At 32.3% G+C, this 17,262-nt stretch overlaps 3 protein-coding genes across 3 annotated transcripts in view; 2 read left to right on the top strand and 1 right to left on the bottom strand.

Moving 5' to 3' along the window:
* LOC134694024 (nephrocystin-3-like) overlaps positions 1-17,262 on the bottom strand; it is a 64,080-nt gene that overhangs the window by 24,713 nt on the left and 22,105 nt on the right. The window lies entirely within an intron of this gene.
* On the top strand, positions 6,832-9,487 carry LOC134694801 (uncharacterized). Its single transcript, XM_063555863.1, has 2 exons — positions 6,832-6,908; positions 7,267-9,487. The coding sequence occupies exon 2, from the start codon at positions 7,282-7,284 to the stop codon at positions 8,989-8,991; it is 1,710 nt and encodes a 569-aa protein (XP_063411933.1). The 5' UTR covers positions 6,832-6,908; positions 7,267-7,281; the 3' UTR covers positions 8,992-9,487.
* On the top strand, positions 13,554-16,204 carry LOC134694736 (E3 ubiquitin-protein ligase Midline-1-like). The gene is made up of 2 exons (XM_063555783.1): positions 13,554-13,636; positions 13,997-16,204. Exon 2 carries the CDS (start codon positions 14,012-14,014, stop codon positions 15,713-15,715), a length of 1,704 nt encoding a protein of 567 aa, XP_063411853.1. The 5' UTR covers positions 13,554-13,636; positions 13,997-14,011; the 3' UTR covers positions 15,716-16,204.

Genomic DNA, 17,262 nt, shown 5'->3' with positions numbered 1-17,262 from the left:
TTCATTCATTCCTTCATCAAACAAAATACATAAAAGGAGAGTTCAATTATTACCACGTAACAAAAAATGCTTTTCAGATGAAAATAATAGGTTTCAAATAAACATGGCATTCAGATTGTCATTAAAATCCTAAAATCCGTGCTAAAGTATAAACCAACAGTATCATTCATTTTATTTATTTATTTATTTATTTATTTATTTATTTTTTTTTGGGGGGGAGGGGAAGCTTAATTCATTTGAATGAGAGCATATAGTTGCACCCCCCCTTTTAAAATGGCTGGATCCGCCCCTGATGACACTTCCCAAGCCCATGATACAAATGCATAACAAGCTTGGAAAAGGTTTAATGGTACAAAAGATATGAGCTGAAGACAATAAGAGTCAAGGTCATAATGACCTAACTTTGGAATATGACACACCATCCCATGATGCATGAGAAGCATACCAAGTTTTGTAAACACAGACAGAAAAACAATTTCAGAAATCTGATCTTGCAGATCTTTTCTGCTGAATACAGGTTTTGTTATTTTTTATTTTTTTTTGAAATAGCAAACAAACAAACCCACAAAAAAACATGAAATTCATACAAGATATAGATAGAAAATTTCTGTCACGTACTTTACACTTATTTGTAAAACTTGGCTTGTTGATCATTTTACTTAATCTACAGCATCTCTCTGTTTATCATAACATTTAACATTCCCATTGGGCAATAACTCCTACAACTTTTTGGAAGATCTTATCTTGTTTATCATTTTTCTTTATAGTTTCACCATATCAAGGAAATATTTTACAGTTTGTTTACAACAGGCACATCATCTTAGTACATTTGAACTCAAGACATTATGAACATGGTTAGAACACAAATAATTTCTTCCTTTGTAACTATAAAGTCAGGGTTGTAAAGGGTTATTTTTGTGCAACGGTTTTTGTCATTTTTATTTCACATGCAGCCATGAACAAGTTTCCTTTAATTCACGAAATCGGTTAAAAAAATCAACAATCAGGAAATTTTTAATTGTTCCTTCTTCGTGAAATGGCAATTATATTTCGTGTTTTTCCATGCAGCTACCCTCCCTTTTACACCCCTCTATAAAACAAAATAATAAGACAATGTCTGGACACTACTGATATCGTTAGCCTTCAAATCTATTAATATTGCACCAGTAGTTAATCTGGTCGAAGATGTGGAGCTTATTATGGTTTTAACTGTATTTTTTTATTATTTCATCGATATATTGGAATTACAGAAATATATATAATGCATGTTAAATCTGTCTTTTCCCATTAAAATATGTGACTTGTGTTGAATTTTTAATTTCTTTAATACTCTAGAACAGTAAGTGACTCGCTGCCCAAATTTGAACTTTGTCTGCTCGTTTTGATTCTTAACATTTTGTATGAATTATATTAAATTTTGGATGAGAAAACTTGAGTTAAGAGTGCAGATACATCAATGGGATGAACAGACAGTAGAAAAGCAGATGGACAGAAACCCTGTCGAAAATAAAACTTAATGCCCCTGTTGTCTATACCAGGAGCATAGCTTCCAGGAAATAAATATATGGACTGATCATCAAACTCATACCTAATCAGAATGTTCAAAAAGTAATTAATCGAAAAAGCAAAAAACAAATCCGGGTTTCAAACTAAAAACAAGATGCTCCGCAGGGCGCAGCTTTATACGACCGCAGAGGTTGAACCCTGAATGGTTGGGGCAAGTATGGACACATCCCCCTATCCTTTATTCCAAAACTGATCTCATTTCAAATTTTTAATGGAGTTTGCAACAAACAAACTCATTTAAATACATTATAAAATATCAAAATGTAAAAATGTGCTTGTTATCACTGAATGGTAAAGATTAGATCCTGATTTGGACCAACTTGAAAACTGGGCCCATAATCAAAAATCTAAGTACATATTTGGATTCAGCATATCAAAGAACCCCAAGGATTCAATTTTTGTCAAAATCAAACAAAGTTAAATTTTGGACCCTTTGGACCTTAATGTAGACCAAAATTTTGGACCCTTTGGACCTTAATGTAGACCAATTTGAAAATGAGACCAAAAATTAAAAATCTACATACACAGTTAGATTCGGCATATCAAAGAACCCCAATTATTCAATTTTTTATGAAATCAAACAAAGTTTAATTTTGGACCCTTTGGGCCCCTAATTCCTAAACTATAAGGACCAAAACTCCCAAAATCAATACCAATCTTCCTTTTGTGGTCATACACCTTCTGATTAAATTTCATAGATTTCCATTCACTTATACTAAAGTTATGGTGCAAAAAAGTTGATTCAACTACTATTCTATACAAAGAAAGATAACTCCAATTGATTTCTAATTACTTAAAAACCAAGAAAAATGCTTATTTGGACACCTTTTTGGCCCCTTATTCCTAAACTGTTAAAACCAAAACTCCCAAAATCAATCCCAACCTTCCTTTTGTGATTATAAACCTTGTGTAAAAATTTCATAGATTTCTATTTACTTAAACTAGAGTTACTGTGCGAAAGATAAGAATATGCTTATTTGGGCCCTTTTTGGCCCCTAATTCCTAAAATGTTGGGATCAAAACTCCCAAAATCAATCCCAACCTTCTTTTTATGGTCATAAACCTTGTGTTAAAATTTCATAGATTTCAATTCACTTTTACTAAAGTTAGAGTGCGAAAACTAAAAGTATTCGGACGACGACGACGCAGACGACGACGCCAATGTGATAGCCATATACGACGAAAATTTTTCAAATTTTGGGGTCGTATAACAAGGGAAGCACATTAACTAGTTTTAAACATATTTATTTATAGTGGATGGGGAAACACGTTTTGCAACTTATATTAATCCCTTTCCACTTTGCGGGTGCGAGTGCTGCCTTATTTTAATCTTTAAGATTGTTTGTGAAAAGGGCTACAGACTTCCTCTTTACCATTATACAAATTGAAATCTCAACCTTAGAACTCAATTGTCACCTGCATGGAAGGTCATAATGTCCTGAGATAAGAAATCAAACTATTTTCACTCTCTTTTGACACTTTTTACTTTATTACAAAAGCAAAAAAAAACAATTCTTATTTGCAAAGACATGTGATGTATGAACTTGTAATCATAAGAACAGACCAATGATAGTTTACTAATTTTCCTTAGACTCGTATTATAAGTAACCAGATGCTCCGCAGGGCGTAGCTTTATACGACCGCAGAGGTTGAACCCTGAACGGTTGGGGCAAGTATGGACACAACATTCAAGCTGGATTCAGCTCTAAATTTGGATTGTGATTAAATAGTTGACACAGCATAGGTTTCTGACACAGAATGAATGTATTCAAATGAAATTAAAATTTTTGTTTTCTCTTAGAGCAATTCACTATGCTGTTGAATATTAATCCTCTCAAAAAATGTTTGAAGAAATTTTCTTTTTATTTATGAAATTGAACCCAATTTTTTATTCACATCCCCCTTTCCCTTATTCCAAAACTAATTTCAATTAAAATATTCTAATGGAGTTTGCAACAATTACTACTCATTTAAATACACCATAAAATATTAAGATGTAAAAAAAACTGCTTGTTATCACTGAATGGTAAAGATTATTTAAATTTATCAGTTGGTAGTACAAAGTGAATATACATTGTATATTGTATATAACAAAGATTTAAGTTGATTCTTGACAAAGAAAGATAACTCCAATTAAAAAAAATTCATGCAGATATTTCTTGCTTACTATACTGGACAAAGAAAGATAACTCTTAATTAAAAAAAAATTTGCTATTTCACAATATTGTGAAATTAGATATTTCTTGCCATTGCACAATACTTTGCAATTGAAAAGACTTGCTATTGCACAATACTTAATATAATAATTTTAGATCCTGATTTGGACCAACTTGAAAACTGGGCCCATAATCAAAAATCTAAGTACATGTTTAGATTCAGCATATCAAAGAGGCCCAAGAATTTAATTTTTGTTAAAATCAAACTTAGTTTAATTTTGGACCCTTTGCACTTTAATTTAGACCAATTTTAAAACTGGACCAAAAATTAAGAATCTACATACACAGTTAGATTTGGCATATCAAAGAACCCCAATTATTCAATTTTTGATGAAATCAAACAATGTTTAATTTTGGACCTCGATTTGGGCCAACTTGAAAACTGGGCCAATAATCAAAAATCTAAGTACATTTTTAGATTCAGCATATCAAAGAACCCCAAGGTTTCAATTTTTGTTAAAATCAAACTAAGTTTAATTTTGGACCCTTTGGACCTTAATGTAGACCAATTTGAAAACGGGACCAAAAATTAAGAATCTACATACACAGTTAGATTCGGCATATTAAAGAACCCCAATTATTCAATTTTGATGAAATCAAACAAAGTTTAATTTTGGACCCTTTGGGCCCCTTTTTCCTTAACTGTTGGGACCAAAACTCCCAAAATCAATACCAACCTTCCTTTTATAGTCATAAACCTTGTGTTTAAATTTCATAGATTTCTATTTACTTATACTAACGCTATGGTGCGAAAACCAAGAAAAATGCTTATTTGGGTCCCTTTTTGGCCCCTAATTCCTAAACTGTTGGGACCGAAACTCCCAAAATCAATACCAACCTTCCTTTTGTGGTCATAAACATTATATTTAAATTTCATTGATTTCTATTTACTTTAACTAAAGTTATTGTGCGAAAACCAAGAATAATGCTTATTTGGGCCCTTTTTTGGCCCCTAATTCCTAAACTGTTGGAACCAAAACTCCCAAAATCAATCCCAACCTTTCTTTTGTGGTCATAAACCTTGTGTCAAAATTTCATAGATTTCTATTAACTTAAACTAAAGTTATAGTGCGAAAACCAAGAAAATGCTTATTTGGGCCCTTTTTGGCCCTTAATTCCTAAAATGTTAGGACCAAAACTCCCAAAATCAATACCAGCCTTCCTTTTATGGTCATAAACCTTGTGTTAAAATTTCATAGACTTCTATTCACTTTTACTAAAGTTAGAGTGCGAAAACTAAAAGTATTCGGACGACGACGACGACGACGACGACGACGCCAACGTGATAGCAATATACGACAAGATATTTATAATACTAAAATAACGATGTCCAATTTGTCAGCCGTCATCACTTAAAAACAATGAATCAAAGAATTCAACTTTATATATATAACTAATACAGGACAATGCTGCTGATAGTCCGTCCGATCTTTAGATTAATATAACAAAGAAGTGTGTAAAGTTTTAAGCAATAATCATAAATCGTTTTTGAGATACGGCACGACATGTAAAAAAACCCTCCCCTTTTTTACAAAATACTCAATAACTCAAAAATGAAATTTTGAATCATCACCAAAAAGTATACAGATTTTTAGATTAATATAACAAAGAAGTGTGTAAAGTTTTAAGCAATAATCATAAATCGTTTTTGAGATACGGCGCGACATGTAAAAAACCCTCCCCCTTTTTTACAAAATACTCATTAAGGAGGCTCGAGGGTATAAGAATTTCAGAAAAAAAATAAAACATTTGTTTTTCAATACAAATTTTACTTGTCACCTTTTGTAGTTGTAACTTTATCATATGGTACAAAAATCATTCAAAAAAATCAATTCGTGTTGGCCCCGGATGACTTTTAAAATGTATACAACATTGAAAAAGTTCCAAATTATCTCCATTTGGTGGAAAAATGCCAGTTTTTGACTTTAAAATTGAAATATCTTTTTCAACTCATCGGTGACCTATATTTTTTAATATAATTTCCACATAAGCTGTACTTAAACTAAATTATTATAAAATTTGAGCGATTTTTGTAATAAATTTCATTTTTTTATTTTGATATTAACTTTATTTCTCCTATTACTTCAACAGAAAAAAAACACTTTTACAAAAATATATGCTTCTTTCGAATGCAGGTTGTGAGCGCAAATGAACGGTGACCCCACTTTTTTATTTTATTTTTCTATTAACTTTTAGATAAAGTTCATTTATAGAAAAATATAGAGAAATCCTATATAAATGATTTAGACCCGCGAACCCCCTTAACTCAAAAATGAAATTTTGAATCATCACCAAAAAGTATATAAAAATTAAGATTAATATAACTAAGAAGTGTGTAAAGTTTTAAGCAATAATCAAGAATCGTTTTTGAGATACGGTGCAACAAGTGAAAAAAAAACACACCCCTGTTTTAGTTACAAAGTGCCGTAACTCAAAAAATTTAAATCTTATTTTCACCAAAAAAATATACAGATTATTTGACCATCATAAAAAACAACTATATTAAGTTTCACGAAATTTAAATAAGTCGTTCTCAAGTTACAGTGCGACATGTTTATGCCGGACAGACAGACGGACGAACGGACAGACACCAGACATTTGTATACCATAATACGTCCCGTCAAAGTTTTGACGGGGGTATAAAAATACTTAAGATTACAACCAAAAACTGCAAAATTTCTTTAAAATGACAAAGTCAGGGGCAGCAACCCAACAACTGTTATCTGATTAATCTGAATCATTCGGGGCAGATAGATCTAAACCTGATTAGCATTTTTACCAATTGTCAGATTTTCGTTAAATGCTTTACTTGCAGAGATATAAGCCAAAAACTGCATTTTACCCCTATGTTCTATTTTTAGCCCTAAATATCTACATCTGCAGTTTTGTAGGATTCTCAGTCACTAGATGTTTGCATAATATATCACAATTATTGTTTTACTTTAAAAAATTAAAAGCCATTTAAATTTTTTTTTTAAATTTTAATATATCCAACCATTCAAATGTTGACCTTTAATCTATCTATATATAGATGTTTTATTCAAAGTAAATGTACTAGTTATTGGACATTTTACTTCCCTTTGGAAATTCCTTTTCTAGAGCACCAGCATTTAGAATATTACTCAGGTAAGAATGCTGTTTCTGAGATAATAGGTTCAAATTATGGGACAGCAATCCAACAACAGAAAACAAATAAAAATCTGCAGGACAACAAATAATCTTCAATAAACCTCAGGAAAGCAAATGTCTATCCTATCTCTGTCAATTTCTTAATCAAGTCCAGACAAGTAATGAAAAATTCTATAGATCACTTTCAAGTCTAATAACATTCTAAAAGTCATGTTTTATTTGATATAATTTTACATCTAATACCACTTTTTATTATGTTTTCTCTTTTCGTCAAATTTATTCTTGCTGTTATTGCTTTGATTAACTTTTTTTTTTCTTCAAAACATTATATTTTTTTTTCTACACTCAATTTCAGAAATAAAGAGAGAATATGGCCTCCTTAGTTACAGACTATTGTACCCTCTGTAATGATGATGGAACATCTACAGAAGCTGTCAGGTGGTGTATAGAATGTGAGGTGTTCCTTTGTTCAGATTGTGAAAAACATCACAAGAAATTAAGAATGTCTAAAGACCACAATACAATGTCTACAAAAGACTACCACAATCTACCCAAATTTATGCAAGAAATTAGTAGCCAGTGCAGTGATCACAAGAAGAAGTATGAACTGTACTGTTCTTTCCATGCCTGTCCCTGCTGCGTCACGTGCATCACAGATAAACACAAAAAATGTCAAGAAATGAAACCACTGTCAGATATCATAAAGAAAGTAAAATCATCTGCCTCTGTTCAACTTTTTGAAAAAGATTTGAGGGAGGTAAAGGAAAACTTAGAAGAGATTATAAAACATCTAACCCGTAGGATTAATACAAGTACTATTCAAAAAACAAAAGCTGCTGAACAAATTCGATCTATGAGGAAGTCCATAGATGATTTCTTAGACAAATTAGAACAAGAAATTCTTGATGATCTTGATTCAAAACAATCAAAGCTGAAATCTCAGATGAACACTCTACTACAACAACTGAAAACACAAGCCAATCAGATGAGCCAATTGCAAACTGAGTTTTCAAAGATGCAATATTCAACTAAGCTTCAAACGTATGTTGGTCTGAGAGAAATTGAGAAAACTACATCTGAAGCAGCACAATACTTAAAAGATCTAAAAAGTGGAGGTCAATTGGATGAAGTAAACCTAGAACTTACCATCTCTTCTGAACTTCAATCAATTCTAAAAGATGTCAAATCATTTGGAGATATTAACATCAATACCAGCCTATTTACTCTTCAACTTAAGGCAGTACGAAAAGATCAAGCACAGTACCAAGTTCATACTACTCCTACAATTGAACAAATCAACCCGTCCTTCTTAAGGCAGCTGACTATTCCAAAAGATAGGAAATATATGTTTATAAGGTCCTGTATAATATTACCTGATGGTAAATATTTAATTCTTGATGACCAATTAAAAAAAAGTTATAAAAGTTACCTGCTGCTGTTCAGTAATGACAGAATGTTCATGAGAGAAGTAGTGAAAATTAAAGGAGGCTCATACGATATTTGCTTCGTCAGAACTAATACAGTTGCTGTTGCATTAGGATCAGAAAACCAGATAGCATTGGTGGATGTAGAAAAAAATAAAATTTTCAAATCGATTAACATTTCTCACATCTGTCCTTCAGTAGCAAGTGATGGTCAAATATTGGTCGTCAGCAGTACTGAGAAAAGTACAATAGTAAATCTGAATGATGAGTCTCATACAATCTTAGAAGGAGTAAAGGCATATTATGTTGCATCATTCAAAGGAAATATCTATGGTACCATCATAATGGAAAACAAAGTCTGTTGCTACACAAGTAGTGGAGAAGCTCTATGGACATTTCAGCACAATGATATTATCTGTCCAAAAGGAATAACATTAGACAAGAATGGCTTTGTTTATGTAGTTTCTTGGGAGAACAATAGAGTTGTAGTAGTATCACCAGATGGTAAAACCTGTAAGACAATACTATCAGAGGCTGATGGAATCAAAGATCCTTGGGCAATAGACATTGACAGAGAATCAGGAATTATGATTGTATCTAGTAGAATAAGGGTTGATGATGGAAATTATAAAACAGCTTTTGTTTATAAACTCTGAAATGTAATATTTATAATTTTACAAATTAAAGTCTATATATTAAAGACTATATCTATATATACATGTATACATAATCTCTTGGATATACTGCTAGTAACAGATACATGTAAAAGTTAACAAGATATGGTTTCATTGCCAATGAAAAACAAATATCCACCAAAGTTAAAATGAAATGGATGTAAGCAATCATAGGCAACCAATAGCCTTCAACAATGAAAATTAACACTGCATAGTTTGCAGTGTTATAATTTATACACCTCTGACCCTAAGACTTTACCCCCTTCCATAACAACTATATATCAAGTAATTTTTACACAAACTAAAATAGTTTCTTAATAATGGTGATCAAAATTACAAATGCAAAAACAACTGACAGAATTAAAACAAAACAATTTGGAAATTGAAAAAAAAGCAGTCAAATATTTGAGTTAAAACATCATAAAGAATAGAGCCTCATTCTGAAGTTTTCATACCTTAAATTCAAACTTAATTCAAACAAGTGATCCTGATAATGTGATTGAATTGTTCCAACCTTTTCTTGAAAGACAACAAAGATGACATCTGACATGCTACATACACTGTGACATAAATATAGGAAGATGTGGTATGAGTGCCAATGAGACAACTCTCCATTCAAGTCACGGATCATTAGCTCACAACGAACAGCAAGCTATGAAGGGCCCCAAATATACTACTGTGTAACACCATTCAAACGGGAAAACCAACAGTCTAATCTATATAAAATAACAGAAACTTGAAACACTTATGAACCACATCAACAAAGGACAACTACTCATAGAACTTCAGATTCCTGATGCAATTTTACATGGATACAGTACCAAAAACCTTGCTTTAGGTAAAACAGTACTGTTGAAGCAAAATTTGAAATGTTTGTGTCTTGAAGACAAATTTGAAGCTGATTCCAACTATTCTGTCACTGTTGGAAAATTTAAAGAAATCAAAAATCTGATAAGAAGTGAAGATATGGTATGAGTTCCAATGCAATAACTATCTACAAGAGACCAAATGACACAGAAATTAACAACTATTGTTCTTCAACAATGAGTAAAATCCAGACTGCATAGTCAGTTATTAAAGTTCTGAAACGAAAAATGTAAAACAATTCAAACTATTCAATTTAGCGGCAATAACCCAAAAATTGATTGTCACTTTAGAGCAGGTAGTTCCTGGCCTAATGAATACTTTTGCCTCATGTCAGATCACCTCTATAAGCTTTAGTTTTTGAGATATAAGCCAAAAAAACTGCATTGTATCCCTATGTTCAATTTTTATCCATGGCAGCCATGTGTTTTTACAAAACAGAAAAGAAAACACAAACTGGATACAAGGTGATCTAAGGATCTTTCAGCTTAAGTTTGTTAGTAATTGGTTCATTAGTTTCAGAGGATTATAGATTAAAATAGTTTACACCAAACAGATGCCAAGAAAAGGCAAAAGCTTACTCTTAGGTGAGCTAAAAAGTATAAAAAAAAAACTCCAAAAATGTTTTTCTCAAAAAATATATATATATAACAATTACATCTTCATGCCTATTATATCATGTACTGTAGTACGCCGCTAGATTAACACTGACGTGGAAAGGTAACACATGGCCAGCGAAAGCTCTTTTTATGAGAGCCCAGGTGGTGGTGTGGTCTAGCAGGACGGCTGCAGTGCATGCAATTTGGTGTCACAATATCACAGTAGAATGGGTTCCAATCCCGGCGAGGGAAGAACCAAAAATTTGCGAAAGCAAATTTACAGATCTTACATTGTTGGGTTGATGTTTAGACGAGTTGTATATACATTATGTACACAGCCATGTATCACCATCATTGATGGCGATCCGATGGATACATCTGTTGTAGGGTTGTCACTGACTCAGACGTACTTATGAATATAATTATTTTCTGTGACTGTATCTTACATTAATTTGTAGGATCCTTTACTATAGATAATTTAGCTGATCTGTAACAATAACATTTTCATGCCTTATATATCATGTACTGTAGTACGCCGCTAGATTAACACTGACGTGGAAAGGTAACACATGGCCAGCGAAAGCTCTTTTTATGAGAGCCCAGGTGGTCGTGTGGTCTAGTGGGACGGCTGCATTGCAGGCGATTTGGTGTCACGATATCACAGTAGCGTGGGTTTCGAATCCCGGCGAGGGAAGAACCAAAAATTTGCGAAACCAAATTTACAGATCTAACATTGTTGGGTTGATGTTAAGACGAGTTGTATATATATATATATATATAAATTAAATTAAATTTCGAAATGCTCTTTAAGTCCTTTAAAGTCCTTTAAAGGACTTTAAGAGCATTTCGAAACTTTATTTTATTTATATTTCTATTAGTGTGGACACAGAATTCAATTTTTAGTATATATATATATGTGCAGGCGATTTGGTGTCACAATATCACAGTAGCATGGGTTGGAATCCCGACGAGGGAAGAACCAAAAATTTGCGAAAGCAAATTTACAGATCTAACATTGTTGGGTTGATGTTTAGACGAGTTGTATATATATATATATATATATATAACTCGTCTAAACATCAACCCAACAATGTTAGATCTGTAAATTTGCTTTCGCAAATTACCTCACCGGGATTCGAACCCATGCTACTGTGATATCGTGACACCAAATCGCCTGCACTGCAGCCGTCCCGCTAGACCACACGACCACTGATATATATATATATACAACTCGTCTAAACATCAACCCAACAATGTTAGATCTGCAAATTTACAGATCTTACATTGTTGGGTTGATGTTTAGATGAGTTGTATATATATTATGTACACAGCCATGTATCACCATCATTGATGGCAATCCGATGGATACATCTGTTGTAGAGTTGTCACTGACTCAGACGTACTTATATATATTTTCAGAAAGCTATTTCTATGGTTTACCAAAAATTCACAAAAGTGAGGAAATTTCAAATGCGATATCAGAACAAAACAGTGAATACATCGAACTTTTAACACCAAATGATTTAAAATTTCGACCAATTGTGGGTGGACCCAACAGTGTTACACAGAATTTAAGCCATTTTATAGACATTGTGCTTAAACCTTTATGTCATGAAGTTCCAAGTTTTATACGAGACGATTTGGAATTTTTAAATCATCTACCTGAAAATTGACTATAACGGGCAATAACATCTTGAGGGGTCAATTGATAATTTTGGTCATATTGACATATTTGTAGATCCTACTTTGCTGAACATTATTGTTGTTTAAAGTTTCTCTCTAACTTTAATAAACAGCTGCGCCATGAGCCCATGATACGCCCAACGTCTTGTGTGGAAGTTTTATGCAATAATTATAAATAGTTTCTGAGAAAGTTTTAAGCAATTACCATTTATTGCTTTTGAGACATGGCGGGACATGTACTGAAACCCCCCCACCCTGTTTTTTTTTTTACAAATATCACTAAAATAAAATTTTGATTCAAACCAAAAAGTATACAGATCTTTAGATTAATATAACAAAGAAGTGTGTAAAGTTTTAAGCAATAATCATAAATTGTTTTTGAGATACGGTACGACATGTAAAAAAACCCTCCCCCTTTTTTACAAAATACTCAATAACTCAAAAATGAGATTTTGAATCATCACCAAAATGTATACAGATCTTTAGATTAATATAACAAAGGAGTGTGTAAAGTTTTAAGCAATAATCATAAATCGTTTTTGAGATACGGCGCGACATGTAAAAAACCCTCCCCCTTTTTTACAAAATACTCATCAACTTAAAAATGAAATTTTGAATCATCACCAAAAAGTATACAAAAATTAAGATTAATATAACTAAGAAGTGTGTAAAGTTTTAAGCAATAATCAAGAATCGTTTTTGAGATACGGTGCGACATGTGAAAAAAAAACACACCCCTGTTTTAGTTACAAAGTGCCGTAACACAAAAAGTTTAAATCTTATTTTCACTAAAAAGTATACAGATCATTGGACCATCATAAAAAACAACTATATTAAGTTTCATGAAATTTAGATAAGTCGTTCTCAAGTTACAGTGCGACATGTTTACGCCGGACAGACAGACGGACAGACAGACAGACACAGACAGACGGACAGACACCGGACATTTGTATACCATGATACGTCCCGTCAAAATTTTGACGGGCGTATAAAAATACTTAAGATTACAACCAAAAACTGCAAAATTTCTTTAAAATGACAAAGTCAGGGGCAGCAACCCAACAACTGTTATCTGATTAATCTGAATCATTCGGGGCAGATAGATCTAAACCTGATTAGCATTTTTACCAATTGTCAGATTTTCGTTAAATGCTTTACTTGCAGAGATATAAGCCAAAAACTGCATTTTACCCCTATGTTCTATTTTTAGCCCTAAATATCTACATCTGCAGTTTTGTAGGATTCTCAGTCACTAGATGTTTGCATAATATATCACAATTATTGTTTTACTTTAAAAAATTAAAAGCCATTTAAAATTTTTAAAATTTTAATATATCCAACCATTCAAATGTTGACCTTTAATCTATCTATCATGTCTATATATAGATGTTTTATTCAAAGTAAATGTACTAGTTATTGGACATTTTACTTCCTTTTGGAAATTCCTTTTCTAGAGCACCAGCATTTAGAATATTACTCAGGTAAGAATGCTGTTTCTGAGATAATAGGTTCAAATTATGGGACAGCAATCCAACAACACAAAAACAAATAAAAATCTGCAGGACAACATATAATCTTCAATAAACCTCAGGAAAGCAAATGTCTATCCTATCTCTGTCAATTTCTTAATCAAGTCCAGACAAGTAATGAAAAAATCTATAGATCACTTTCAAGTCTAATTATACATTCTAAAAGTCATGTTTTATTTGATATAATTTTACATTTAATACCACTTTTTATTATGTTTTCTCTTGTCGTAAAATTTATTCTTGCTGTTATTGCTTTGATTAACTTTTTTTTTCTTCAAAAACATTATTTTTTTATTTTACACTAAATTTCAGAAATAAAGAGAGAATATGGCCTCCTTAGTTACAGACTATTGTACCCTCTGTAATGATGATGGAACATCTACAGAAGCTGTCAAGTGGTGTATAGAATGTGAGGTGTTCCTTTGTACAGATTGTGAAAAACATCACAAGAAGTCAAGATCATCTAAAGCCCACAATACAATGTCTACAAAAGACTACCACAATCTTCCCAAATTTATGCAAGAAATTAGTAGCCAGTGCAGAGATCACAAGAAGAAATATGAACTGTACTGTTCTTTCCATGCCTGTCCCTGCTGTGTCACCTGCATCACAGATAAACACAAAAAATGCCAAGAAATGAAACCACTGTTAGATATCCTAAAGAAAGTAAAATCATCTGCCTCTGTTCAACTTTTTGAAAAAGATTTGAGGGAGGTAAAGGAAAACTTAGAAGAGATTATAAAACATCTAAACCGTAGGATTAATACAAGTACTATTCAAAAAACAAAAGCTGCTGAACAAATTCGATCTATGAGGAAGTCCATAGATGATTTCTTAGACAAATTAGAACAAGAAATTCTTGATGATCTTGATTCAAAACAATCAAAGCTGAAATCTCAGATGAACACTCTACTACAACAACTGAAAACACAAGCAAATCAGATGAGCCAATTGGAAAGCGAATTTTCAAAAATGACACAATATGCAACCGAGCTACAAATGTATGTTGGTCTAAGAGAAATTGAGAAAACTACATCTGAAGCAGCAAAACACTTAGAAGATTTAAAAAGTGGAGGCCAATTGGACGAAGTAAACCTAGAACTAACCATCTCTTCTGAACTTCAATCAATTCTAAAAGATGTCAAATCATTTGGAGATATAAATATCAATACCAGCCCATTGACTCTTCAACTTAAGGCAGTAAGAAAAGATCAAGCACAGTACCTAGTTCATTCTACTCCTACAATTGAACAAATCAACCCGTCCTTATTAAGACAGCTGACTATTCCACAAGATAGGAAGAATATTTCTATATATGCCTGTACAATATTACCTGATGGTAAATATTTAATTCTTGATAGCAAATTTGGTATATGTAACCTGCTGCTGTTCAGTAATGATGGCATGTTTATGAGAGAAGTAGTGAAATTTACAGGAGCCTCATACGATTCTTGCTTTGTTAGAAATAATACAGTTGCTGTTGCATTAAATTCAGAAAAACAGATAGCATTGGTGGATGTAGAAAAAAATAAAATTTTCAAATCAATTAACATTTCTCACCTCTGTTTTTCAGTAGCAAGTGATGGTCAAATGTTGGTCGTCAGCAGAACTGAGAAAAGTACAATAGTAAATCTGAATGATGAGTCTCATACAATCTTAGAAGGAGTAAAGGCATATTATGTTGCATCATTCAAAGGAAATATCTATGGTACCATCATAATGGAAAACAAAGTCTGTTGCTACACAAGTAGTGGAGAACCTCTCTGGACATTTATGCACGATGATATTATCAGTCTACGAGGAATAACATTAGACAAGAATGGCTTTGTTTATGTGGTTTCTAGGTCCAACAATAGAGTTGTAGTAGTATCACCAGATGGTAAAATCTGTAAGACAATACTATCAGAGGCTGACGGAATCAAAGATCCTTATGCAATAGACATTGACAGAGAATCAGGAATTATGATTGTATCTAGTAGAATAAGGGTTGATGATGGAAATTATAAAACAGCTTTTGTTTATAAACTCTGAAATGTAATATTTATAATTTTACAAATTAAAGTCTATATATTAAAGACTATATCTATATATACATGTATACATAATCTCTTGGATATACTGCTAGTAACAGATAAATTTAAAAGTTAACAAGATATGGTTTCATTGCCAATGAAAAAACAAATACCCACCAAAGTTAAAATGAAATGGATGTAAGCAATTATAGGCAACCAATAGCCCTCAACAATGAAAATTAACACTGCATATATAGTCTGCAGTGTTATAATTCATACACCTCTGACCCAAAGACTTTACCCCCTTTCATAACAACTATATATCAAGTAATTTTTACACAAACTAAAATAGTTTCTTAATAATGGTGATCAAAATTACAAATGCAAAAACGACTGACACAGAATTATAACAAAACATTTTGGAAGTTGAAGAAAAAGCAGTCAAATATTTGAGTTAAATCATCATAAAGAACAGAGCCTCATTCTGAAGTTTTCATACCTTAAATTCGAACTTTATTCAAACAAATGGTCCTGATAATGTGATTGAATTGTTCCAACCTTTTCTTGTAAGACAACAAAGATGAAGTCCGACCTGCTACATACATTGTGACATAAACATAAGAAGATGTGGTATGAGTGCCAATGAGACAACTCTCCATTCAAGTCACGGACCCTTGGCTCACAACGAACAGCAAGCAATAAAGGGCCCCAAAAATTACTACTGTGTAACAATAAAGGGCCCCAAAAATTACTACTGTGTTTTTCAAACGGGAAAACCAACGGTCTAATATATATAATCTATATAAAATAACAGAAACTTGAAACACTTATGAACCACATCAACAAAGGACAACTACTCACAGAACTTCAGATTCCTGATGCAATTTTACATGGATACAGTACCAGAAACCTTGCTTTAGGTAAAACAGTTCTGTTGAAGCAAAATTTGAAATGTTTGTCTCTTGAAGACAAATTTGAAGCTGATTCCAACTATTCTGTCACTGTTGGAAAATTTAAAGAAAATCAAAAATCTGATAAGAAGTGAAGATATGGTATGAGTTCCAATGCAATAACTATCTACAAGAGACCAAATGACACAGAAATTAACAACTGTTGTTCTTCAACAATGAGTAAAATCCAGACTGCATAGTCAGTTATTAAAGTTCTGAAACAAAAAATGTAAAACAATTCAAACTATTCAATTTAGCTGCAATAACCCAAAAATTGATTGTCACTTCAGAGCAGGTAGTTCCTGGCCTAATGAGTACTTTTGCCTCATGTCAGATCACCTCTATAGGCTTTAGTTTTTGAGATATAAGCCAAAAAAAATGCATTGTATCCCTATGTTCAATTTTTATCCATGGCAGCCATGCGTTTTTACAAAACAGAAAAGAAAACACAAACTGGATACAAGGTGATCTAAGGATCTTTCAGCTTAAGTTTTTTAGAAATTGGTTCATTAGTTTCAGAGGATTATAGATTAAAATAGTTTACACCAAACAGATGCCAAGAAAAGGCAAAAGCTTACTCTTAGGTGAGCTAAAAAGTATAAAAAAAACTCCAAAA

This window comes from Mytilus trossulus, chromosome 13, assembly GCF_036588685.1.
Source record: "Mytilus trossulus isolate FHL-02 chromosome 13, PNRI_Mtr1.1.1.hap1, whole genome shotgun sequence".
Taxonomy (NCBI): Eukaryota; Metazoa; Mollusca; class Bivalvia; order Mytilida; family Mytilidae; genus Mytilus; species Mytilus trossulus.
This window is presented reverse-complemented; position numbering and strand designations above follow the sequence as displayed.

What these genes read in the sequence shown, in the direction of transcription:
- LOC134694736 (XM_063555783.1), top strand. Translation starts at nt 14,012, where the DNA reads ATGGCCTCCTTAGTTACAGACTATTGTACCCTCTGTAATGATGATGGA.
- LOC134694801 (XM_063555863.1), top strand. Translation starts at nt 7,282, where the DNA reads ATGGCCTCCTTAGTTACAGACTATTGTACCCTCTGTAATGATGATGGA.